Source organism: Malurus melanocephalus, unplaced genomic scaffold, assembly GCF_030028575.1.
Source record: "Malurus melanocephalus ecotype Western Australia unplaced genomic scaffold, MMel_1.1 scaffold_472, whole genome shotgun sequence".
NCBI lineage: Eukaryota > Metazoa > Chordata > Aves > Passeriformes > Maluridae > Malurus > Malurus melanocephalus.
In genome coordinates, this window is record NW_026623704.1 from 32,475 (window position 1) to 48,745 (window position 16,271).

At 44.7% G+C, this 16,271-nt stretch overlaps 1 protein-coding gene across 1 annotated transcript; it reads left to right on the forward strand.

Moving 5' to 3' along the window:
* On the forward strand, window positions 1–15,981 carry LOC130582246 (uncharacterized). The gene is made up of 20 exons (XM_057380834.1): window positions 1–197; window positions 285–341; window positions 1,797–1,834; window positions 3,098–3,238; window positions 4,173–4,235; window positions 5,389–5,509; window positions 5,925–6,017; window positions 7,034–7,194; window positions 8,254–8,339; window positions 8,549–8,632; window positions 9,415–9,477; window positions 9,616–9,693; window positions 9,787–9,875; window positions 10,565–10,601; window positions 11,801–11,949; window positions 12,155–12,217; window positions 12,526–12,601; window positions 12,978–13,062; window positions 13,230–13,317; window positions 13,821–15,981. The coding sequence occupies exons 1-20, from the start codon at window positions 45–47 to the stop codon at window positions 13,929–13,931; spliced, it is 1,836 nt and encodes a 611-aa protein (XP_057236817.1). The 5' UTR covers window positions 1–44; the 3' UTR covers window positions 13,932–15,981.
* Window positions 15,982–16,271: the final 290 nt, after the last annotated feature.

The following is a 16,271-nucleotide window of genomic DNA, read 5'->3' on the forward strand; positions in this document are numbered from 1 at the left end:
CGCCCCGGCAGCGKCAGGAGGGTTCCCCGGGAGGGAGTATCGTGATGGCGCCGCTGCTGCTGCTSCTCCTGGCGCTGCTTCCCGCRGCTGCCGCGGTGTACCTGTGCTTCGTGCGGCGGTACACGGGCAGCGCAGGGGCCGTGCTGCACCGCCGGGGGCCGCGCCATGCCGGACCGTCTCGCCCGCCTCAGGACACGGTGAGCGCCCGGCCGGGCTGGGCTGGGCGGGGGGCGCGGAGCGGCGGGACCGGCGCTCACCTCTCTCTTGTCGCCTTCTCTCCGCAGTGGGCTCCGCGGCTGTGCGGCGCCGGGCTGCGCCTCTTCGTCCATGTGGCCAACACGGTGAGTGCGGACAGGGAGGGGAAAGCCGGGGACGCTCGGGGTTCGGCGGGGAGGTTGTGGTGGCTCTCGGGTTCAGCCGGTCCTTCAAGTGTGGAGCTCCGGCTTCTGGTCGAGGGTGTGTGGTGGGTCCTGTGTGCCTTGGGTGTGGAGAGCCCAAATYTGACACCAAAACTCGAAATTAAGCTACCACCAGCTTTCCGTGGATGTCAAAGGTGCCTCAGCTCTCTGAGGGGAGGTTTCAGCAGGGTGCTGAAGGCAGCTGTGCCCAGGTGCTTCCCTCGGGTGGCTCTGGCGTGTTTGGAACCCCTGCTAGGACCGCCGGGTGTCAGGGTGCAGGGGGGAGAAAAACCTGAATCCCTTGGGCACTGCCCACCCTGCAGCAACTCCTGCTGAAAGCAGCTGCGTTCGGTTGCTGCTGCTGTTGCTTTTGAGTATCAAGGTAGGCACAAAAGTTTCATTTCAGCCGTGTCACCTGTTACAAAGGTTGGTGTCCGGTTGCACCTGGAATGAAGGCCTGATGGGCTGTTTTTATTTGTGAGAATACCTCGGCAGTGCCTTTCTGTCAAGGTGTGACCACAAAATTCCTTGTTATCCTTTGCTTTCTGGCTTCTTCTGGTGTATGGCGAAAGGCTTGTTTTCCATCCTAACGTCTTCCTTGGAAAGGAGATGTGAGATTCTCAGTCTCCTACAGGATTGTGCTGTGATAGATTAGRTATAGATTAGGAGCCCTGTGTTTTCGAAAAGGTGCTGTAATTCTTATGCAATGTGTGAGGTAACATACCACTTTGTGGGACTAGCAGTGTGAGCCTTGCTTCAGACTTGTGCTTTATTTGTACATCCCATAACATGTTTCTGAGCCYATTGTTGAGATATTAAGGCAGGCTAGAACAAGGCTGATCTCTTTGGGACTGCTGATGCTGCTATGCTGGGAGCCAGGGCATTGAAAGAGTATTTTCAGCTGTCTGCTACCACACACTCTCTACATTCTCACACTTTTCCAAGTTGACTCGTTTTGTTGCAGGAGCTGGTTGAGACACAGGAAAAGTCCTAATAGTGTGGTAAATAAAATAATAAGCTCCTACCTTATCCAATAAATCCATAGTCTGTGGAACATGAAGAAAATTACAGCTGGAAGCTGTATAGATGCTTCCTAACAGTGGTGCAGCTGCAGATGTACCCATTTTGTGTGAGTCAGGAAAAAGCAAAGGCAGAAGAATCAGAAGAATACTCTTTTAATAATTATATGAATATGAGAGATGGGGGGGCATTTCAAGTTATTTTTATGGCCTGAAATACAGGTGTTTGTGCTGTTTCTTTGCTGCATAGCATTGCATGCTCTTTAGGGTGCTCTGAGCCTGCAGCAATCGTGAGCATATTCAGCTTTTCTTGTCTACTGAAGAAGGTGTTCTGGTCAAAGTTGCTGCAAACCAATATTTTTGCTTGCTTTTTTCCTAGGCTTTTGGACAGATCTGCTTACTGCCATTCTTRATGAGGTAAGAGCAGGAAGTTTTCTCCCACTCTGAGTTTATTTCTTTTTTTTTTTTCTGTTTAAGCTACTTGCATTGCACACTACTTATAGGTTATTTGAAATCACATTTTTTTTAAGAGAAAGCTGCATAATTTGATTGGAGAGGGAGCAAGATTATTTCATAATGTTTACTAGATTATTCTTTTAACTACAGTCATTTGAGTGGGCCTCTATAAGAAGAAAATAACCTTTTTTCACACTCATGCAGGTGCATAGAAACTGTATTCACCAGCTTTCCTTTTTGCCTTTTGTTTGCCTTTGTGTGTCTTTGCCTTTGCCCTTTTGTTGAAGGACAATCTTGTTTTCAAAGCTGGTGGATGTGCAAATATGCTGTGTTTATCACTAATAGTGTTGAAAGAATAGTAGTTGTGGGGAAGTGAGGCCAGACATAAAGTTCAGAGTTTTTTTTTAAGTTCTTTTTAATGATGAAAAATTTGCTATTTTAGCCTTTCCTCTTTCTTGCACATGTGTTTTTGTTCAGAAACTGATTTCAAGTCTCRGTTGCACTAAGAGACACTTGGGTAAGAGGTACAGGAATCCCAGGCTCATGCTTTCCTCACATAGTTTGCCAATCGTTTGAAAGGTCATCTATGCAGATCCTGGGACACTGAGACCTGTGTTACCCCTGAATTTTACTTGGAACGTGGGCTTTTTGAGCAGATCACACCCAGRCAAGTGTCACTGGGATTACACAGCAGATCATTTCTAAATAAATATCTGTGACAGGGCCTTGATTTCCTCACTTTATGTGGTCCAAGCTATGAATTTATGCTGCAATCCCTGTTGAATCTGATTGCAAACAAACTATGTTGAAGCAGGTCATGGAAAAGTCTGAGGAAGTGCTTTTTTTAACAGGATTAATGGTTGAATGTATGGCTTGTGCTACATTCCCCTTTTATTTTCCTCTCAATTCATGTCTTCTTTGGTCTTGTAYGAGAGCTCTAATTCAAGTGAATCAAAAACTTTCACCATTTCTTTCCCAGCTTAGGTTTACAGAAACTGGCTGGCCTTATGTCAGGAGGTAGGAGGCTTTGTTAAGCAAGCTGAATACATTTGATGCTGCCTTTAGGAAARATGTGAGAGGGATTAGCTTGTAACTGTTGCAGCTCCCTGCTGTGAAAGCAGACTGCTAASACAAAATGTTCTTGGGTAAGGTTCCTACAGAACAGTCTGAAAAACTAGTCATGGTTGAGGTTGAAAACTCCAGAAGTGACTCTCTCTCATTCAGGATAAACAACTTCTCGCTTATGCGTTCCCTTGACATTCATGAAGATCCCACATTTATCCCAGAGGTTGCTGCAGAGGTTGTGGAAGACGAGTCTGAGGCTAAAAGCACTTCAGATGTTATCAAGCAGCTGACAGATGCAAGGTCAGTATGTGATGTGTAAGAGARAAGTGGAAGAACACACGTTTTGGCACCGTTACATTAGTGGAAAGCTGTCATTGTCAGCAATTTAAATTGAATTCTTGTTTCCATGCCCAGCCACTTCACAAAACAAATAGTGCTGTCAGTCATCTTGCCTTTTGTAACCTATAAATCACCAGTAATTACAAGCAATGTGAAAAAGAAAAGCTTAAGGGTGTCTGCCTATTAGGGAGAGACCAAATTCTGCCCTTTGCAGGGCTCTGGTTGCACTATTAGAGCAGATACACTTAGTGTTTGGCTTGTCAATACATAGATCCCTTTAAGTGACTTTACAGGAGTGCTGTTTCTRGCCTGCAGGGAATCTCAAAGAGAGCACCAGGCTTGCTTGGAGAAGGACCACAGTTTTTAAAGAAAACTATGCACAATAAATTAGCTTTATTAATGATGAGAAATGGTCTATTGCTTATGTGGTAGAGCCATTGGCTTGGTGTTGAAGCAGTTTGCTGGTGTGTACCTTGTGTGTGCTGCGTGGTGCCTTTTCCCACTCCTGCACCACACACCAGATGTGCTGCTGGTTGTCTCTGGATCCAGAGGACCTGGGAGTAGGTTCACAAGTATATTSCAGCTAGCCTATAATGTTGCACTAGTGAGCAAATGCAAACCTAGAATACATTTTGAACAGTTTAATGATGCTGTATTTCAGTAAGAATATGAACAAACCTAACATACTGGCAAGACTGCTTCCTTATTTCTGTAGCATCCATAGTGTACCTGTTGCCTGGCTTGTGTGCAAGGAGTCTGACAGACTCCTTGGGTTGGCAATCCACATGGTTTGCTGCAAATGATACCCTGGACAGTGATGCTGGAGTCTGTAGGTCTAAACAAAGCTGGCTTTGGTGGCTCACAGTTGCCCCTTTAATCCTTTCTTTTTCTGCAGGTCTGATGCTGCTAGGAACGGGTTTAGTTTCAAAGGGATCAAAGACTATCTGGAATGCTATAGGTAGGTGAAATTATGGTCTGGAAACAACCTGTCCTGCATGTTTGCCTGCTGTGGACTGCTACTCTTCCACTGGTGCTCAGGCATTTCTTTGTGAGCATTGTCCTTGAGGTGCCACTGTTTATCATCACTTCTGCCATTCTTTCCCTTTAGTAGAAAAACAAAGGAAAGTCAGCTGAGAGAGCTGGTGCAGCTTTACAAGCCTTGCAAGGATATTTAAATGCCATTTTCTTTGGCTTATTGTCAGTCTTATCTGAGAGAGATTTCTACATATCTTGTTTGCTCAAACACGAGTGAGAAGTAGATGAAGGTTGATCTGGATTATGCAAGTTGTGCATACTGKGTGTCTCTGATGAAYCCTTTGTTCCTCAGCTCCTTGTGCTTAYCTGAGCATGACACCTGCTTTTACCCAATAAAGGTGTCCATCATGGAAAGAGCAGAAAACACACCCCTGACTCTGGTTCCATGAGCTATGTGGTTCCATGTGGTTCCTGGTAATCGTAGTTGCCTCTGGGACATGTGCCAGATGTGGAGCCCTTGGATAAATATTCTTGGACTCCTAGTGCTTGTTCCTCAAGGGCCACCTCTGCCTGCAGCCTGTCATGTTGGAGCAAAGGGCTGATACTGCAGTAAGGTGTTACAGGTGCCTCCTGGCTGCAAGGCTTTTGTGTCAGCCACAGATGGTGTGTTTGTGGTGTAACACAGCCTTTTTTAGGAGGAAGGGAAGGTTTCTTGAAGGTGGGTTTATGATGCTACTGCTGGGAGTCCCTTCTCTGTAATGAGAGGTCTGTATAAAGAGGTCTGACCTCTGGATCTTAGTTCATGATATGAGGAGTTTCATATCTTCTGAGCTTTCAGGAGCTTGAGGACTCTCACTAAAGCTGTCACCTGTTTGTCCCTATTTATCTGTCTGGTGGTTCAGGAATATCTGGGTAACTCWCCTAGCTTTTGCCCCTGCATTCTATGTAGGCAAATTCTCCCCCTAAGGAAAAGAATCTTCTGTCTTTGTGGTGTTCAGATCATCACCAACAGAGAATCTTTCCTAATTGTTGCTTAAAGCTGTGACAGCTGCCATCTTGCTGCACAGGAAACAAACCCTGTATGTGGATGTGATGAGGGGAGATCTTGTAACAAACTCCCAACTTCTGTCTTGTAGGAGTGGGAAGCTGACACCATCCCAGGTAGCCAAGAACATCATTGCCACGTTGGAGGACTCTGACAAATACACACCCCCACTCAGAGCCATAGTGCAATGGGACAAGGAGCAAATAATGCAGGTAATGTCTGCCTCTGGTAGGAAAGGAGCCTCTGCCACCTCAAGAGSAGKAGCATCCMTTAGAAGGGGCAGAGACTCTTCTGSTKATATATTGTGCAGAAAAATAAGTACATTTTTCCTTGCTCTGTTTTTAGAGGACTACAAAMAAGTTTCCTTYCTGCAAAGAAAGGTAGCAATAAAGCAATCTGTTTCGTGCTGATGACTGTTTATAATGAGCCTTCTGTGCTTATATGGCATCCATTGGTATAGATGGCTCCAAGTAGTAGTTTCCCACCAGCATATGGTGGAAGAAGAAGGAGACTTTGATAGGCTGGCTAAGAAAGCCATTTTTGATATCCATTCTGATACTGGTGATGACCTTCAGCTCAGCTAAAAATGTATAACATATGCTTTATGCCTTTTTTTCCTCTGTGCAGATGGCTGAGGCCTCCACTGCTCGTTACAGGAATAAATGTACCCTGTCTTGTCTGGATGGCATCCCAGTGTGTCTGAAAGAAGAGTTCAAAGTGGTGAGTTTCTTTGTCTGGCTGCCATTTCATGCTGCAGGTGGTTAACATGAACAATTCACTGCCACAAGGTTTTAAGAGCAGCTCCTCAGCAGAAGCATGAGAATATGTTTGTAATGAGGGGTAGTATGTGGGTTTGCAGTGAGTAGGATTAACAAGTTTTGCAAGGTGAAGACAGATTTTCCATAGAGCAGACATGTTCCTTATCTTGCACTGATCTCTTTAATCCATGGGGAATAGAGGGTGGGTGTGGGAAACAGTCTCCCATGATAAAATGGGAATGSATAAAAGCATCTGCACAGTGGGTGTAACTGTCTGTATTTCTCAGGCACTGACTGTTCCATTGGCAAAGCATCCCTCTCTCCTTACATTAATATACATGTGTCAGAAATATGCAAGCTACTTTGAAAATCCCTACTGACAAGGATTTTTACCTGTGGCCTAACAACAAMTACCAGTAAATATTCCTGAGAGTGCCATCAGGCTGTTGTGGGCTCTGCAGAGAYCTACCCCTAAGGTGGGAGTCCTGTTTATGTACAGATTTTTCTATTGCTGCCTCGAAATAAAGAGTACTTAGCATACCCTGAAAATAAGTCCATGTGTTATTTTGGCATTCTGCTAACTTTGATGTCTGGCATCAGAGCATCCAGATCTGAAATGCTGTAGCTCTGTCCATRGAAAGATTGAACACAGAGCTGTGTGCTGTGGTGATTGTTCTGCAGCCTCTGGGCATAGCAATCACATTGCTGCAGGGAGGCAGACTTTGTGACCATCTACATGTTTCTGCTCTTCTGTATTGTGGTGTGTAAAGGACTTCTCTACATGGGAGAAGGACCAGATATTGAAGAATTAAGTGTCTCTCCTATCAGAGACCAACACAGGACAAGTTGAAGAGTGACACTTCCTAGTCCTTACTTAACTCCATGGATTGTATTGTCTGGGATCTGTTGTGATGTTGAAATGTGCATATGCACCTTGCCAGGGTTTTAGAATGAATAATGAAGTGTCTTCTTGCTAAGGTACCTTACCATCACCGAGTGGGAACAGTGTATCTTGGGACAAAGCCAGAAACAGAAGATGCTACTGTGGCCAGGAAGCTGCGAGAGGCTGGGGCTATCATTATTGGGGTCTCAAACATGCATGAACTRGGGACTGGAACAACTGGATGCAACCCTAATAGGTAAAAATCYCTTTCCTCTCTCTTCCCCAAGTCTAGAAATACCTATGACTGTCAAAARCTGACAGGGAAGGGTACAAAAATAGTGGCAAACATGTGAGAAAAAAAATGGAAGCATGAGAGAACCTTGGGGGCATGAAAACCCAGCATTGTAGATTTGAGGGTCAAAACAGCTGTGGAAGCCTGGAGGCTCCTGAAACCAAAGGAAGGAGAGGCTCCAAGTSTTGTCTGCTGAGTAAGGAACTTGGTTTATCAGGCCTGTAGGTGTGAATGTTTATAGGATGAATAGTAAACAAAAGCTGTGACAGAAGTCAAATAAATAGTCATGTAATGCTCAGCCTCAGTGATGGCTGAAGGCCTAGAGTAGTGAGAAGAAGGTACAGTCATCTCAGGAGAACAAAGTGGTTTTATTTCCCAGCTAAAACAGGTTCACTGAATTTGCTTTACTATGGTGAATTCTCCAGCTATAGCCAAGCTGAGAACTCACTYCCAGAGCAGTGGTGCTCATGGCCTTGATAACCTTGTTTAGAGCCATACTTGGTGCATGTGCAGCTGGCTGGAACTTGGGCTCCCCTTTGGCTGCAGCAGTGTGCCAGCGTTTCCTGACCATGTGAGGTCAGCTGGGTACCCAGGGGCTTGGCAGGGCTCTGCTGGCTGGGGGCTGTGCTCAGGCTGGAGACTTGGGGAGCTGCTGTGTGGGGATAAAGGGCAGAGCTGACCTCCTTATCTGTCCAACTGCTCCACCTTTTGGAATTGCATAATGCACTATGGCAGGCAGTAATGGCATGGTGCCATTGCAGACAGAAGAGCTGAAACTGCATCTTTTCTCTTGCTTTGGGCCTGTCTCTTTTGGATAGGCTGCTTATGCTCACAGGGGACAGGACTCGGAGGCAGAATTCTTTTTTGCACCCTGTTTTCTAGGGACATGGCACTTTATGAGATTAAATAGCTTCTCCTTACCAAGACATCAAACTCCCTGATCTGTGTCTCTGGATCTTTACCTGCCCTGTAGCGCACACAGTCCTTCCTAAGTAAAGATTAAACCATCTTTGTCTACTTCAGGTACCACAAGATCCCTAGGAATCCCTACAAGCCTAACCACTTCACGGGTGGGAGCTCCAGYGGGTCAGCAGCAGCTGTAGCAGCAGGTAGGTGGTCCTAAATGGAGGTGGTGGGAGGAAGGTCCTGAGCCAGAGTACCTCAGGCATTAAGTTTTTATTGGGGGGGGTTAGATGCTGGAGGGAATTTCCAGCCTAACAGAGAGCTCTGTGTGCTGTCTTGGATACAGCTGCTGGTAGAATGGACAAGGCAACRTGATGTGTCTCTGATCACTGGCCAATGTGTGGGTTTTTTGTAGGTCTCTGCCCCGTGGCTATTGGCACAGATGGAGGAGGCTCTGTGAGGATTCCTTCTTCATTCTGTGGTGTGGTGGGGCTGAAAGGTAAAGCCCTTTAATCCTGGAGGGGTGTGTGTTTGTCTTGTTTGCTGTTTCAGATCGAATGCCATAAACAAGTCAGGCACTTGTTTACTAAGTAAAATTTGACTGGAGAAACTCTGAAATATAACACCCTGAGAGCCATGAGGGTTGGATTGGCAGCCTGGAAATATTCACTACTGTCTGTTGAACAGATGTTCAAAAAACCTAACTTACTTATGTCAAATGCTAAACAAAGTATGCGTGCTACTTTTTCTTTCTACCTTTCATCTGAGACCAGATACTCAGCCATTACTCTCTTTCCATCCTTTATATATGGTCACAAATCTTGATTCATCTGAGGAAGATAATGATGATAACAAAATGTAACCAGTAAAAAGGTGTTACGAGTTCCTGCAGAAGATAACTGGTGTTAGGCATGAAGCCTTACTGGTGAAGAGGTGAGACCTCCCATAGGGTGCTGTCTCCTGCTGTTGATAATCCTGCTCCTGTCTCTCTGTCCATCGCATAAATGCTGCTTCTGCATATTTAAATACAAATATTCCAAAATGTCCCTAGACATATTTCTCCTCAACTAAATAATTTCTTAGGGGGAAGCCAATTTCACTAGTTCCTTGAATACATGTGTTTCACTGCTGAGACAGTGGTCAGCAGAACAGGGTACTGAAGGATGAGAGACTGGGCTCTGAAACAGCACCCATAAGAGTGATCAGCAGGGGTCTGTTGTTTACCCTGGCTCTTCCCAGTGACACCTGACATCCAGCTAAGTCTCATTTCTTGTTCCTCAGGTACGTTTGGGCGGATCAGTTGTCATGGCAGCTTACCCCTCTCCTACTCCACAGTCAGCGTAGGTAAGAGGACTTGTGCTCCAMTTCAGGGATCTTGCTGTGTGCTGTTCCCACAGCGGGGCAATCTCTGCCTAGAAAAGACCTCGGTAGAAAAGTACTATTTACCTCTTGTCACCTTTTTATCACTGATCTTTTTTACAGGCCCTATCTGCACATCAGTGGCAGATGCAGCCATTGTTTACAGTATCCTTGCTGAGCCAGACCCGCTCTATCCCTATGGTAGGTGAGCCCTCTCCTTCCCTGAGCCCAGAGGTTTTGTCTCCCTAGAGGCATCCTAGAAAATAAGGAGGAACTCTTCTTTGTTCCCTGCAGGACTAAAACAGCCCAAAGCAACCCTGTCTGATATGTGTGCTCCTGACCTGAAAGGCTTAAAACTGGGAGTGGACTGGACATATTTTAAGGTGCCTGGTTTATCTCTTATCTTTCTGCTGCTTTGCAAAATAAGAATTTTAAAGGAGCCCAGTGCATTCATTGCTCTCTTGCCTGTCTTCATTAGAGCTTCTYATATTTAGTCCTATAGTTGGAAGATAATATTGCCTGTGTGAAAACATCAATATGGAGGTATTTTTTTCTAAGGCAGCCTTTCGAATAAGAGTCTGTTGGAGGCATGAGGAAAAGTAATGACTGCTGTTGATTCTGTTGGAAGAAATGCTTCTGAACTGATTACAAAAGACAGTTAGTTTAAAATCAAATGAGGAAAAGGAGTGTATCTGCTTGGTGACAGTGCTGTAGCTGCTGGTACAAATTTGGCTTGCAAGCTAGTACTGCTTGGCAATTGTAATGCAACCCCACAAATGCGCTCAGGATTTCTTCCTGGAGGTGAAAAAAACCTTACTGGCTCTGCCACAGTGCAGAGGAGGAATATCCTCTCCTCTGGAAAAGATRGCCTTTCTTTTTCCTTAGGGGTGTCACCTGCAAGCTGTTCTCTTGCAGCATRTGACCTAAGGCAATTCTGTAGGATTGTGTTTCACTGCTGTTAGGGACAGGAACTAGGAAAGCACCATGAGGACTGAAGTCCTGGTGAATGTGCTCACCAAGAAGAGGAGAGCAGTTATTAAAGTCTACTTAGTTATTTCCTCTTGTTCTTTAGGCATGTGATGCTGAAGTGCTGTGCGCCTGTGAGAAAGGTAAAGAGGAAAAGTCTGTAAGTCTCTTTTTGTGCCTGATGTTACAGTGTTACTCAGTACTCCTCTTATGTATGCATTCAATAGATCTTGCCTAAAGTTCTTAAAGGCAGTTGCTTAAAGGGGTCTGGCTGGATAAACAGCAGTAGCTTTGTATTAGGGAAGCCCCCCCTGACTGCTGAGCATTAAAAAGCTCAGCAGTTGTAGGCTTGTCAGATTACAATGGAAGAATGCAGTCCAGTGTGCTCAGCCTCTGTGTGTATAAAGACAGATCTGTGCTTGGTAATACTTACTCTGCAAGCTTTAATGGTTAAAGACTTTTAAGGGAGGGCCTTGTGTCACAATATAAGGCTCAGTAGTAATACAGTGCTAGGTCTTTGTGACGTACCCAGTCCTCTGGTATTTCCCTGAAATCAGCCAAATGGTGCCTTTAGGGTGGCTTTGTCAGATTTTAGGTGAAACAAAATACACCCTGGTACTTGGGGGTTGGGGAGAGAGCCTCTACAATGCCTAGTATAGTAGCTGGTCTCCTTCACTGGAGCTGAGATAGTTCCCAGTATTCAGGCTTTGCCTGGATTTTCTTCACCCTCCGTATTTCCACAGACACACTTCTACATACATAGAGTTTTCTTAGGAGAGATGGACCACAAGCAAGTTTGGGTATTTATGAAAGAGTTGGGGGTCACAGAAAGGATTCTTTTCAGGCTGCAAAAGATTCATTTTTCTTAAAATCTTGGTATTCAGCCTTGTTAAAATGCATCAGGATTTAATGACTTTGTATTGTTCACCTGGTCTCTTGAGTATTCCCTGGTTCCTCTACCATAATGATTCAGAAGAGGCTTTGAATGGGAATCTCATGATGCTAAATAAWCACTTCATGCTGATAGAACATGGTCATGTGAAGTGTTCAGGGAACATTGTCCGTACACGTTTTACTCCTTGGCTTAATTGTGAGGCTAGAGGGACGAGGTGAATTTGCCTGAAATACAGCAGGTAACTGCAAGCCCCTGCCCTGTTGGAATAGAGGTGTAGTTAGGTTGAAAGCATTTCCCTCRGAGAAGCAGCTGCAGCAGTGCTCATCMTGTGGTGCACTGAAGATGTGGCCTATGGGGTTTCTCACTCTGCAGAGGTTGGRGATTTTTTTTCTGTGAAGTCTGGTGAACTCAGGGATGCTATCTGTGATTTACCTGTCCTGTACACAGCCGTGGAGCACCTGCAGAGTTTGGGAGCCAGCGTGGTTGAAGTCTCTCTTCCAGAGATGGAGGAAGCACGAGTGGCTCATGTGATCTGCATTCTCAGTGAGATGAGGGATTTCCTGCAACCTGACTTCAATAAACATTTCTATGAAATGGTAAGTAGCARCAGCTTGGAGCAGTGTCAGTAGTTGTCCTGGCTGATAAAAAACAAATGTCAGTGAGAAACCCAAGGTTCTCCTGCTTCTTCTGACAAATTACTTGTTGGATGACTACTGATACAGAAGAGCAGATCTGGAAGAGAACTCCTGGGCTGTCACAGTTTCCTGCAAGCAGAGCTTTGATTGGTGTTTTTTATTTCAGAATTTGGAAACCCGGGCTAGCCTGGCCTTGGCTTCCCAGTTCACAGCTCTGGATTATATTAAGGTAAGGAACATASTGGGGTGAAGGCTGAAGGGAGGCACCTAGTGAACCTGTAAATGTGGGGTAGGGGCTTCTCTTAGCCTCCCCATACCTGTGAGAAGATGTCACCCAGCTCTAGCTGCCCTCTGCTGTGAAAGCTGATGGTGGGACACCACAGAGGACATGCCACCTGTCCTGTATCTTGATTCCAAATTGCAGGAATGGTGTCTTCTTTTGCAAAGGTGGAGACACTGATAGGCAGAGTSCCAACATCAAACATGAATTTTGTCACCCAAGAGGGCCCAGTGAGACAGTATTCTCTCTGCTTGCAGGCAAATCGACAGAGAACTCGAAGCATGAGATTTTTGCAAGAGATCTTCAGCACTGTGAACTGTATCCTTACACCAGGTATTGGCACACTTGGCTAAAGAGCCAGTCTTCAACAGCTGGGGGTGCCTTTTGAAAAGTCACTTCATTAACTTCTCCTCCTCAATTTTAAGAGTGTGATTTTCATGCAAACACTTTGCTGTGCCTCACACCTTTAGAGGATAATGCAGCCTTATTAGAAAGACTAYTGTGTATTTCTAGACTTAGTGGTTGTATCCATGGCACTGCATCAGGTTKCCCAGAGAGCTCATGGAATCTTCATCTCTGGGAATATTTAGAAGCTATATGGACATGGCCATGAGCACCCTGCACTAGCTGACCATTCCTGAGCCAGGATAAACAATATGACTTCCTGAGGTCCCTTGCAAATTCAGTCATTTTGTGATTCCCCCCACAGCTGTTCCTTCTACTGCCCCAAGAATTTATGAATCTGACCTCTTGACTGGGAGCAGTGATATGTCCTTCACAGTCCGGTCCATGAGGTAAGGAAAGTGCTACTTGTGCTACAGAAACACAAGTTTGGGAACAGCTGGAGAAGAAACTTAAGACTGTGAGGCAGGAGAGATTAATCATAGCTGCCTCTCCCAAAAMCAGATTAATTTGGTGCTGTTCCAAAGCAGGAATACTGATGACAGTTTTTTTCCCATAGGTTCATGCAGCTTGGTAACTTCACTGGGATTCCAGGCCTTGTAGTCCCCATTGGATATTCCACTGCTGGGCTTCCTATTAGTCTCCAGGTGAGTGATTTGCTCTTTGTGAATGCTGGGTCACAAAATCCCCAGCTGGCTTTCTCCTSAAGCACCATAACCAGGTCCCTGCTGTTCCACACAGCTCACTTGAGGAGCTAGCAGGTACTGGAAATAAAAGCTTTAATTTAATTTGCCTCACTCCTGAACAGCAGAGGGTATCTTTGAGAMWGATTTCTCTGTCTCYGTGTCTRCTTGCATCAATACCCAGTAGTGGTMACTACTTTCCTCTCTTCTCATTTCTGTAACTTGTTCAAATCCTGTTCTCTTGAAACAGGTCTCATGTAAAGGAAAAGTCTATGTCTTGTAATTGAAAGTCACAAAGCTGTCTTTATCCTAAATACAGTGATGCCATACTTAACTGGGGTAAAAGGGGAAAAGGTGTCTTTTGGGGATGTTGAGGGGGGGAAATTGTTTCCACGTCTTTCAAGAGTATCTATATGTGATGATGCTCCTTTTAATTTGTCCTTGTTCTGCCTCTCATCTACTTCCAGGTCATGGCAAAATGGTGGGATGAAGCTGTTCTTCTGAGGATTGGCCTAAAGCTAGAGCAGTTCCGTGAGCAGACCAAAAAACCATCCATTTATTATGACATCCTTGCATGATGGAGCAACCAAGATGRGGAAGAAGTCTGTTTTTTCCTAGTCTGACGTGACCAAGTATTAGAGTGAACTTGTTTTCAGTGTTCATCTGAATAAGGCTTAGTAGCAGGCCCATTTGAGGAATGGGGACAAACCACTGATCTAATCAGGCACTGATGCTGAGAGCAGACATATTTTCTGCTCCCTGTTTGGTGGATGGTCCAGTATATACTAGGGAGACTAACTGTGCTAGCTAGTTGGATTTTTGCCAACTGGGGAAGCTGCAAATATCTTTTACAGTTTCTTTCCATGGAGGGGGGTCCTGTGTATGAGTGGAAGACAGTTGCATCTACAGGACTACATGCAGGCAGTTCATATTACAGTACATGGAAAGCTACAATCTCTACCTTAACCTTCTCATGGAACTCCTCCTCCTTCAGGATAGAACAAATGTACTGTTTCCAAAGGGGAAAGGCAGCAAGTAATGCCTAGCTCTCTTGGAATGATGAGGATCTTAACACACCTGCACTTAGGCAGTGTTTGTTTTGGCCCTGTACTTATTCACTGGGAGCAAACCATAAAGCCTGTAGCTATGGAAGTGTTGCTGTGCTATTGTTTCCAGCTGCCAGCAGTGCAAGGTCAGCCCAACAGTTGCAGTCTGGGTGTGCTCACTGCCCCTGAGTCCTGCTTACCTTCAGCCTGGCATGCAAGGCAAGGAAAAGCCAGACCATGAACCCTCATCAACTCCAACCCAAAGCCCAGGTGCAGGGTTCTGGCTTTCTTCTRCACATCTCCATTTTCCAAGCTAAGCCTTGGAGAGCTTCTTTCCTCCTGCTGGTTGCTCATTATATAAGCCTGCTGTCATCTAGATGCMCAAATGGAAGAAACTACGGGATAATGCTGTGCAATACTCTTTATGGGGTTTAGAGCCAGCTATTAAAAACAAGTGAAATTTGAAAAAATGCTACTGCACTACTGCAAAAATTGAAGCTGGGTGCAAGAAAGGTGTCGCACAAAGCCACATGCAGCAAAGAGCCTGCTCTACRTAAGAAGCCAATCCTCTCTTATCTTTAAAGTACTTCCTAAAGTAATCAAGGTGGATATGGATTACTACATAAAGCATCACAGGGCTGTAAGCCATAGTGTTGTTTTATTGCAAGACTCCAGACTGTAAATTCCCTAGTACCTTTGACCTGCCAGCAACACTGGGGCCACGAGAAAGAAAAGGCTTAGGAGTAACTAAACCTAAGCATTTGTGTTCATTTTTGGGTTAATGCTCAGTTACCTCAGGCATCCTGGACTTGTGATCAGGCTGCTGGAGCAGCTGTCCTACAGCCAGCAGAGATCACTCTATTCTTAKGTAGCTTGGAAGGAAAGAATAAATAGAAAATAGTTGCAGTTTCTCCCAAACACAGTACAGTTTTGGATTTTTTTCCCCATACCTATGTACTCCTTAACCAGAGCTAGCACTTTACTAATGGCTGAGGTTGAGGCATCTGAATGGACAAACATTGCTTTGCTGTCCCCTGCTTTAYTACCTGAGTTAAAGCATCAACTTCTACCATCAGCTGTCACCAGCATGCACAGTTAATTGTACAGTTGATACTGCTGCTTTGTATCTTTAATTCCTCTATGGGATATGGCACAACTGTTTTTTCAGTCATTTTTTCAGTCTTTTTTTCATTAGTATAGCTCATCTTTATGAAGAACAATTTCTAAGCAAAGTATTTCCTCTGTTATTAATGGTAAGTTATTAACACTACCAACATACATTAGAATGAAACTGCTGAAATGTAGTTCTTAGCAATTAGGGAGTTGGTAGTGTTTCACAATAATAAATTTCAGCTAGGAACATTACTGCTTGAAAGAAATAGCTGAATATTTCCTAATTCTATGGTATTACTCAAGGAATTAGAGCTAAATGGCTAAATATTCAATTACCATCCTGCTAGATAAAGCTATTTATTTCCAATCCCTTCCTAAATGCTACACATCCCTAAAATTATTATTTCAATATTTACTTCATTCTCTGGCATGGTGAGGGAGCTCAGGTTGCTAGGAGGAGAGAGGCTAAGTAAATTGTTATTTTCTAAAAACATCTGCATCCTCCAAACAGTAGGAAAAAGAAAGAATTGAGTTTTTACTGACAGTAACTCARCCTCTCTTTTCACACACTGCTTCCTCCCTTTGCCTGAACATATCTCATCAATGCACATTTCCAGTGCAGGACTTTCCTGGTACTGAGGTCACTAAAATAAACTTTACTCATCCTGGTGAAAGGACCCTGTGTTTCCTTTTTTCCCYTGACTATTAGTTTATCCAAATTCTACAGCAGACCCGTAGTTCTGGAAGCAAAGCAGACAC